The sequence below is a fragment of the Rattus norvegicus genome, chromosome 1 (genome assembly GCF_021556685.1).
Source record: "Rattus norvegicus strain SHRSP/BbbUtx chromosome 1, alternate assembly SHRSP_T2T, whole genome shotgun sequence".
In the NCBI taxonomy this organism is placed as follows: domain Eukaryota; kingdom Metazoa; phylum Chordata; class Mammalia; order Rodentia; family Muridae; genus Rattus; species Rattus norvegicus.
This window is the reverse complement of record NC_141534.1, coordinates 170,546,426-170,556,523: the sequence shown is the minus strand read 5'-3', so window position 1 is coordinate 170,556,523 and position 10,098 is coordinate 170,546,426. Positions and strand designations below refer to the sequence as shown.

Below are 10,098 nucleotides of genomic sequence, written 5' to 3'. Positions count from 1 at the left end.
TGTTGAGGCCCGTTTTTTGACCAACTATATGGTCAATTTTGGAGAAAGTACCATGCGGAGCTGAGAAGAAGGTATATCCTTTTGCTTTAGGATAGAATGTTCTATAAATATCCGTTAAGTCCATTTGGCTCATGACTTCTCTTAGTCTGTCTACATCTCTGTTTAATTTCTGTTTCCATGATCTGTCCATTGATGAGAGTGGGGTGTTGAAATCTCCCACTATTATTGTGTGAGGTGCAATGTGTGTTTTGAGCTTTAGTAAGGTTTCTTTTACATATGTAGGTGCCCTTGTATTTGGGGCATAGATATTTAGGATTGAGAGTTCATCTTGGTGGATTTTTCCTTTGATGAATATGAAGTGTCCTTCCTTATCTTTTTTGATGACTTTTAGTTGAAAATTGATTTTATTTGATATTAGAATGGCTACTCCAGCTTGCTTCTTCTGACCATTTGCTTGGAAAATTGTTTTCCAGCCTTTCACTCTGAGGTAATGTCTGTCTTTGTCTCTGAGGTGTGTTTCCTGTAGGCAGCAGAATGCAGGGTCCTCGTTGCGTATCCAGTTTGTTAATCTATGTCTTTTTATTGGGGAGTTGAGGCCATTGATATTGAGAGATATTAAGGAATAGTGATTATTTTTCCCGTTATATTCATATTTGGAAGTGAGGTTATGTTTGTGTGCTTTCATTCTCTTTGTTTTATTGCCAAGATGATTAGTTTCTTGCTTCTAGGGTATAGCTTGCCTCCTTATGTTGGGCTTTACCCTTTATTATCCTTTGTAGTGCTGGACTTGTAGAAAGATATTGTGTAAATTTGGTTTTGTCATGGAATACCTTGGTTTCTCCATCTATGTTAATTGAGAGTTTTGCAGGATACAGTAACCTGGGCTGGCATTTGTGTTCTCTTAGGGTCTGTATGACATCTGTCCAGGATCTTCTGGCCTTCATAGTTTCTGGCGAAAAGTCTGGTGTGATTCTGATAGGTCTGCCTTTATATGTTACTTGACCTTTTTCCCTTACTGCTTTTAATATTCTTTCTTTATTTTGTGCGTTTGGTGTTTTGACAATTATGTGACGGGAGGTGTTTCTTTTCTGGTCCAATCTATTTGGAGTTCTGTAGACTTCTTGTATGTCTATGGGTATCTCTTTTTTTAGGTTAGGGAAGTTTTCTTCTATGATTTTGTTGAAGATATTTACTGGTCCTTTGAGCTGGGAGTCTTCACTCTCTTCTATACCTATTATCCTTAGGTTTGATCTTCTCATTGAGTCCTGGATTTCCTGTATGTTTTGGACCAGAAGCTTTTTCCGCTTTACATTATCTTTGACAGTTGAGTCAATGATTTCTATGGAATCTTCTGCTCCCGAGATTCTCTCTTCCATCTCTTGAATTCTGTTGGTGAAGCTTGTATCTACAGCTCCTTGTCTTTTCTTTTGATTTTCTATGTCCAGGGTTGTTTCCATGTGTTCTTTCTTGATTGCTTCTATTTCCATTTTTAATTCCTTCAACTGTTTGATTGTGTTTTCCTGGAATTCTTTCAGGGATTTTTGTGATTCCTCTCTGTAGGCTTCTACTTGTTCTCTAAGGGAGTTCTTTATGTCTTTCTTGAAGTCCTCCAGCATCATGATCAAATATGATTTTGAAACTAGGTCTTGCTTTTCTGGTGTGTTTGGATATTCCGTGTTTGCTTTGGTGGGAGAATTGGGCTCCGATGATGCCATGTAGTCTTGGTTTCTGTTGCTTGGGTTCCTGCGCTTGCCTCTCGCCATCAGATTATCTCTAGTGTTACTTTGTTCTGCTATTTCTGACAGTGGCTAGACTGTCCTATAACCTGTGTGTCAGGAGTGCTGTAGACCTGTTTTCCTGTTTTCTTTCAGCCAGTTATGGGGACAGAGTGTTCTGCTTTCGGGCGTGTAGTTTTTCCTCTCTACAGGTCTTCAGCTGTTCCTGTGGGCCTGTGTCTTGAGTTCACCAGGCAGGTTTCTTGCAGGGGAAAAGTTGGTCCTACCTGTGGTTCCAAGGCTCAAGTTTGCTCGTGGGGTACTGCCTAAGTCCTCTCCGCTGTGGCAGCAACCGGGAAAATCTGTGCTGCTCCTTCCGGGAGCCTCCGTGCACCAGGGTTTCAGATGACGTTTGGTGTTTTCCTCTGGCGCCTGGATGTGCACAGAGTGCAGTCTCTTCTGGTTTCCCAGGCGTGTCCGCCTGTCTGAAGGTTCAGCTCTCCCTCCCACGGGATTTGGTTGCAGAGAACTGTTTATCCGGTCTGTTTCCTTCAGGTTCCGGCAGTGTCTCAGGCACAGGGGTCCTGCCGCTCCCGGGCCCTCCCCTATGGGAACCCAGAGGCCTTATACAGTTGCCTCTTGGGCCAGGGATGTGGGCAGGCATGGGCAGTGTTGGTGGTCTCCTCCGCTCTGCAGCCTCAGGAGTGCCCACCTGATCAGGCGGTGAGGTCTCTCTCCCACGGGGTTTGGGAGCAGAGAGCTGCTGCGGTCCGGGATCCGCCGGTGTAGGACTTCCGGTAAACACAGGAAGTGCCCGGCCTTAGAGGAATTTTGCCTCTGTGTGTCCTGAGTTCACCAGGCAGGTTTCTTGCAGGGGAAAAGTTGGTCCTACCTGCAGTTCCAAGGCTCAAGTTTGCTCGTGGGGTACTGCCTAAGTCCTCTCCACTGTGGCAGCAACCGGGAAGATCTGCGCCGCTCTTTCCAGGAGCCTCCGTGCACCAGGGTTCCAGATGGCGTTTGGTGTTTTCCTCTGGCGCCTGGATGTGCACAGAGTGCAGTCTCTTCTGGTTTCCCAGGCGTGTCCGCCTCTCTGAAGGTTCAGCTCTCCCTCCCACGGGATTTGGGTGCAGAGAACTGTTTATCCGGTCTGTTTCCTTCAGGTTCCGGCAGTGTCTCAGGCGCAGGGGTCCTGCCGCTCCCGGGCCCTCCCCTACGGGAACCCAGAGGCCTTATACAGTTGCCTCTTGGGCCAGGGATGTGGGCAGGGGTGGGCAGTGTTGGTGGTCTCCTCCGCTCTGCAGCCTCAGGAGTGCCCACTTGATCAGGCGGTGAGGTCTCTCTCCCACGGGGTTTGGGAGCAGAGAGCTGCTGCGGTCCGGGATCCGCCCTCAAAGAAGATTTATAATGCAAGAAAGCTCCTAACCTAAAACATCCAGGAACTCCAGTACACAATGAGAAGATCAAATCTAAGGATAATAGGTATAGAATAGAGTGAAGATTCCCAACTTAAAGAGCCAGTGAATATCTTCAACAAAATTATAGAAGAAAACTTCACTAACCTAAAGAAAGAGATGCCCATAAACATATGGCCTACAGAATGCCAAATAGATTGGACCAGAAAAGAAATTCCTTCCATCACATAATAGTCAAAACACCAAATGCACAAAACAAAGAAAGAATATTAAAAGCAGTATACGAATAATGTCAAGTAACATATAAGGCAGACCTATCAGAATTAGACCAGACTTATCATCAGAGACTATGAAAGCCAGAAGATCCTAGGCAGATGTTATACAGACCCTAAGAGAACACAAATGTTCCCAGGCTACTATATCCAGCAAAACTCTATTAACATTGATGGCAAAACCAAGATATTCCATGACAAAGCCAAATTTACACACTACCTTTCTACGAATCCAAACCTACAAAGGATCAAAATGGAAAACTCCAACAAAAAGAGGGAAGCTACACCCTAGAAAATGCAAGGAAGTAATCTCCTTGCAAAGAAACCAAAAGAAGAGAGACAAACATAATTTCACCTCTAACAATGAAAATAACAGGAAGCAACAATCAGTATTTCTTAATATCTCTCAACATCAATGGACTCAATTCCACAATAAAAAGACATGGACTAGGAGAGTGTATATGTAAAGAGGACCCAGCATTCTGCTGCATACAGGAAATACAACTCCGTGACAAAAAAAGACACTACCTCAGAGCGAAAGACTGGAAAATAATTTTCCAAGCAAATGGTCCCAAGAAATAAGCTGCAGTAGCCATTCTAATATAGAATAAATTCAACTTAGAACCAAAAGTTATCAAAACATATAAGCAAGGACACTTCATATTTCTCAAAGGAAAATCCCACCAAGATGAACACTCAGTCCTGAATATTTATGCTCCAAATGCAAGGATGCTTACACCTACATCCATAAAAGAAACCTTATAAAAGCCCAAAACACACATTATACCTCATACAATAATAATGGGAGACTTCAACTTCTCATTCTTTCAATGGACAGATTATGGAAACAGAAACTAAAATGAGACACAGAGAAACTAACAAAAGTTATGAACCAAGTGGATTTAACTGAAATCTATAGAACATTTCATCCTAAAACAAAAGAATATATCTTCTTATCACCATCTCATGGTATAATCTTTCGCAAAACAAGCCTTAACAGATAAAACAAAATTTAAGTAATGTCAAGCATCCTATTGGATCACCATGGACTAAGGCTGGTCTTCAATAACAACAAATGACAGAAAGCCTACATATACATGGAAGTCAAACAACACTCTACTCAATCAAAACTTGGTCAAGGAAGACATAAAGAAGGAAATGAAAGACTTTTTAGAATTTAATGACTATGAAAGCACAACATACACAAACTTATGGGACACAATGAAAGCAGTGCTAAGAGGAAAAGTCAAAGCTCCGAGTGCCTCTAAAAAGAAACTGGAGAGAGCATACACTAGTATCTTGACAGCACACCTAAAAGCTCTAGAACAAAAAAAAAAAAAACAAATACCCAAATTTAGGACAAAAATCAACCAAGTACAAATAAAAAGAACTATACAAAGATTCAACAAAACCAGTAGCTGGTTCTTTGAGAATATCAACAAGATAGATAAACCCTAAGCCAGACTAACCAGAGGGCACAGACCAAGTATCCAAATTGACATAATCAGAAATGAAAATGGAGACATAACAACAGACAATGAGGAAATTCAGAAAATAAGGTCCTATTACAAAAATCTATAATCAACAAAAATGGAAAAACGGGATGAAATGGATAATTTTCTAGGCAGATACCAGGTACCATAGTTAAATTAGAATGAGATAAACCATCTAAACAGTCCCATATCTCCTAAAAAAATAGAAGCAGTTATTAAAGTCTCCCAATCAAAAAAGGCTCAGGACCAGTTTGGTTTAGTGCAGAATTCTATCAGACCTTCATGGAAGACCTAATACCAATACTGTCTAAATTATTCCACAAAATAGAAACAGACAGAGCACTACCAAATTCCTTCTATGAAGCCACAATTACTCTTATAACTAAATCACACAAAGATCCAACAAGGAAAGAGAATTTGAGACCAATTTCCCTTATGAATATCAACACAAGCATACTCAATAAAATTCTTGCAAACTGAGTCCAGGAACATGTCAAAAAGGTCATCCATCAAGTAGGCTTCAACCCAGGGATTCAGGGAAGGTTAAATAAATGGAAATCCATCAACGTAATCCACTATATAAACAAATTTAAAGAAAAGAAAAAAAAACACATGATCATCTCATTAGTGGGTGAGAAAGCATTTGACCACATTCAACACCCCTTCATGTTAAAAGTCTTGGAAAGATCAGGAATTTAAGACCCATATCTAAACATAGTAAAAGTAAAGTACAAAAACCAATAGCCAACATCGAACTAAATGGAGAGAAACTTGAAGCAATTCCACTAAAATCAGGGACCAGACAAGGTGACCCACTTTCTCTCTCTACTTATTCAATATAGTACTGGAAGTCCTAGTGAGAGCAATCAGAGAACCAAAGGTGGTCAAATGTGTTGGACCCTCCTGGGTAAACTTCAGTGTTTGACTCCTGCTGAGCTCTGCTGATGCATGTAGAAGCCTTTTCTTCCTAACAAAGGAACTCCCTGGCTGGGCCTTGGTCCTTTCCTTCCTGTCTTGTGTTCTCAGTCTTTGTTCCTGTGACTTAGGCTGGTTTTCCTGGATTTCAACCCAGTAAATTTGGGGCAATGTTTGGTCTTTTGTTCCTGAATCCTTAAGCTGGGTTTTCCCACTGTGCTTCCAGGAATTTTCCACCTGGTGAACTTGGGGTATATATTCAGTGAATAAAGCTACAGATTTGGCATTCTCTCTTAACATGAATGACCTGCTCATGTGTGTTTTTTAATCCCACATTAAACCAGGCTTATGCCTGGTTCTTGGTGCCATGTTGGTGTGGGCATCGACACAAATGGATACCAATTAGAAAGTAGGAAGTCAAAATATCACTATTTGCAGATGATATGATAGTAATACTTAAATGACCCCCAAAGTTCCACCAGAGAACTACTAAGCCTGATACCTTCAGCAAAGTGGTTGGATATAAAATTAATTCAAACAAATCAGTAACTTTCCTCTACTGAAAGACTAATAAGTCTGAGAAAGAAATAGGGAAAGGACAACCTTCACATTTGTCACAAAAAGATGTGAATACCTCGGTGTGACTCTAACCAAGCAAGTGAAAGATCTGTATGATGAGAACTTTAAGTTTCTGAAGAAAGAAATTGAAGATGATCTCAGAAGATGGAAAGACCTCCCATGCTCATGGCTTGTCAGGATTAATATAAAATGACTGTCTTGCCAAAGGCAATCTATTGATTCAATGCAATGCCCATCAAAATTCCAATTCAATTCTTCATAGAGTTAGAAATACTAGTTTACAAATCCATTGGAATAACAAAAAACCCAGGATAGCATAAACTATTCTCAACAATAAAAGGCCTTCTGGGGGAATCACCATCTCTGACTTCAAACTGTATTACAGAACAATAGTGATAAAAACTGTATGGTACTGGCACAAAGACAGGCAGGTAGATCAATGGAATAGAATTGAGGACACCTATGGTCACTTGATCTTTGACAAAGGAGCTAAAACCATCCAGTGCACAAAAGATAGCATTTTCAACAAATGGTCCTGGTTTATCTGGAGGTCACCCTGTTGCAGAATGCAAATCAATCCATTCTTATCGCCCTGTACAAATCTCAAGTCCAAATGGATCAAGGACCTCCACAACAAACCAGATATACTCAACCTAATAGAAGAAAAAGTGGGGAAGAGCCTTGAACACATGGGTCTAGGGAAAATTTCATGAACAAAACACCAATGACATGCTCTAAGATCAAGGGTTGACAAATGGGACATCATAAAATTGCAAAGTTTCTTTAAGGCAAAGGACACTGTCATTAGGACAAAGGGGCAACCAACAGATTGGGAAAAGATCTTTACAAATCCTACCACTGATAGAGGGCTAATATCTGATATATACAAAGAACTCAAAACAGATAATTTTAGCTGAGTAATATCTATGTTTTAATTATGAGTATTTGGTATTGAATAAGCATCAGTATGCTTTTCTTTGGGGAAGACTATTTCTCTTGCTCTAAGCGTTTTTTGGTCCTGTAGTTCTTTGTATAGAGTTGAGACCTCAATTTTCCTCAGGTGTATTGTGTGATTGTTTTAATTCATGTTTAGGTAGTCATGTTGGTGATAGATTGGACAGGCTTAGTGTTTTGGTATTTTTTAACTATTCCATAAGTGGGAAGTTCTCAGAGACATTGTAATAGCTGTATAGAAAACAAGGCCAGTATACATTCTCTTTATTACTGTTGAACCATGCAACATGTACCACATTCTCAAATGCTGAATTTATTCAAAATAGAGATCAAAGAGATTAGGTAATACTATATTTTTTCAGAACCACTTAATTTAAAAGCCTTGTCAGTTATTTAATGTTACGAGTGAAGACATAAACATTAACAATAATATGAATTTGTTGAAAGACAAATAGTTTATCTTTCTCATAGTTTAGAGTGAAATACAAATTATAATTTTGTAGATGCATAATTCACACAAGAATAAGCACAGAGATGACCAACAAAAATTCAGATTCTGCTAAGATTGCATTTTCCTATTCTCCTGTAGTTCATATTCAAGAGACTGGGGGAAGAAATTAAGAGAGGTGCAGAATTTTGGATGTAAGTAAATAAAATAATTAACCAAGAAAAACAAATGTGTTACTTCAACCCATCTATTTCCATAGGGATCATTTTAAGAATCGAAGATAGGGAAATGCTCCTCTGAAGTACCAGAGAGGAAAATTCCCCATGCATTTCATATTCTCCTGAGAGGTGTACCAACAAGAACATCACTTTGGGCCTGTGAACAAGCACTGTTGTGCTTTAGAATGAACTCTCAGAAGTGCTGTAGACAATCTAAACCCCCCGAGTTCTTAGACATTATTGTTTCAACATAAAACTCCCTAATTTCCAGGTATCTCTTAAAACTAGGTGTCCGTGATCTATGCTTATGTATAGAAAAGAGGTTTCCATGATGATACATAACTAAGGATCAGGTTTCTGTGTCTTTGTTCATGGAAATTGAAAATTTATTCCCAAAGCAGAAAGATATTAGTAGAAATTAAAATATAAGATATATAATGTAGAATAGATCTTAAAAATATTTTATACTTTCCACCAATGTCTATTTTCTTGATGTCAAACTCAAGCATGTCTATATTTGTTCTCACTGGATTTCCTGGCCTGGAAGTCTACTTCGTCTTATTTGCCATTCCTTTCTCAGTAATCTATGCAATGGTGTTCCTGGGAAACTGCATGATACTTCATGTGATCCGGACAGAGCCAAGCCTGCACCAGCCCATGTTCTATTTCCTGGCCATGTTAGCCCTCACAGACCTTTGCATGGGGCTGTCCACTGTGCACACAGTGCTGGGCATCCTTTGGGGCTTCCTTCAAGAGATCAGCCTTGATGCCTGCATTGCACAGTCTTACTTCATTCACGGTTTGTCCTGCATGGAGTCCTCGGTCCTCCTCGCCATGTCCTTTGACCGCTACATTGCTATTTGCAACCCTCTACGCTATTCCTCCATCCTAACCAATGACAGAATCATAAAAATTGGAGTGGCCATTTTATGTAGGAGTTCTATGCTCATTCCTCCAGGTATTATTCGCCTGAAGTTCTTAAATTACTGCCGGTCTCATATCCTCTCCCACTCTTTCTGCCTGCACCAAGACTTGATTCGACTGTCATGTTCAGATATCCGCTTTAACAGTTTCTATGCTCTGTCTCTGGTGATTTGCACCCTGTTGCTGGATGCAGTGCTCATTCTTGCCTCCTATGTGATGATCCTGCACACAGTTCTGTCCATTGCATCCCGGGAGGAGAGAATCAAGTCTTTGCAAACGTGTGTATCTCACATCTCTGCTGTTTTGGTTTTCTACATCCCCATCATTGGTCTGACCATGGTTCACCGCTTTGGAAAGCATCTCTCTCCATTAGTTCATGTCCTTATGGGAAACGTCTACATCCTTTTCCCACCCTTGATGAACCCCATTATATACAGTATCAAGACTCAACAGATACGAGTGAGAATCCAGAGACTGTTTTCCTTGAATGGAACCTAAGTCCTCAGGTCCACAGTGATTGTTCTTAACAGTAAAGAAGTGCAATCTCAGAAGAAGACTGTGAGGAACTGAAGCTTAACTAATTAGCTCATCTTTAATTGACAGTTTACATTTTACAAATACTTCTACTTTTTACCACAGCCACAGTCGTCATGAAAAGCTAACATTGATTCACTATACATATATATTATATCTAATATATTAGAATGTGAGCTTATAGTGTGTTGACATGCTCAGAATTATATTAGTGGATGACTGTGACTTACTATGGAAATCTTTTCCTAGTTGTGACCAGTGGATTTAGGGTGCATTTATTTCTTTGTATTCAGATATAAAGGTAAGTTTTTATGGATATATCCCTTCATGAAATTACTTATTTATATGTTTCCATTCTTACTACTCAGGTCAGTATATTATGTTTGCATGTATGGTGTCTGTTTCCAAGTTTGCTTAAAAAGAATTATAATGTGTGTGCATAGTGAAGATGTTAAGCATTTTAAAAATATTTTATATTTAATTATGTATGCGTATGTGGGAGGATATGTTCTCATGAGTACAGGTGCCTCCTCATGCTAGAGTGATCTGGTCTCCCTGAAGTTGGATGTACAGGACTCTGTGAGTCACTCAATGTGAGTGCTGAGGGCTGAACCATCACTGTCCTTCGAGATAC

At 39.9% G+C, this 10,098-nt stretch overlaps 1 protein-coding gene across 1 annotated transcript; it reads left to right on the top strand.

Moving 5' to 3' along the window:
• The first annotated feature begins 8,483 nt into the window (after positions 1-8,483).
• Positions 8,484-9,428, top strand: Or51v8b (olfactory receptor family 51 subfamily V member 8B). The gene has a single exon (NM_001000951.1). The coding sequence runs from the start codon at positions 8,484-8,486 to the stop codon at positions 9,426-9,428; it is 945 nt and encodes a 314-aa protein (NP_001000951.1).
• Positions 9,429-10,098: the final 670 nt, after the last annotated feature.

Excerpts from the sequence above, each read along its gene's own strand:
- Or51v8b (NM_001000951.1), top strand. The coding sequence starts at position 8,484 with ATGTCTATTTTCTTGATGTCAAACTCAAGCATGTCTATATTTGTTCTC.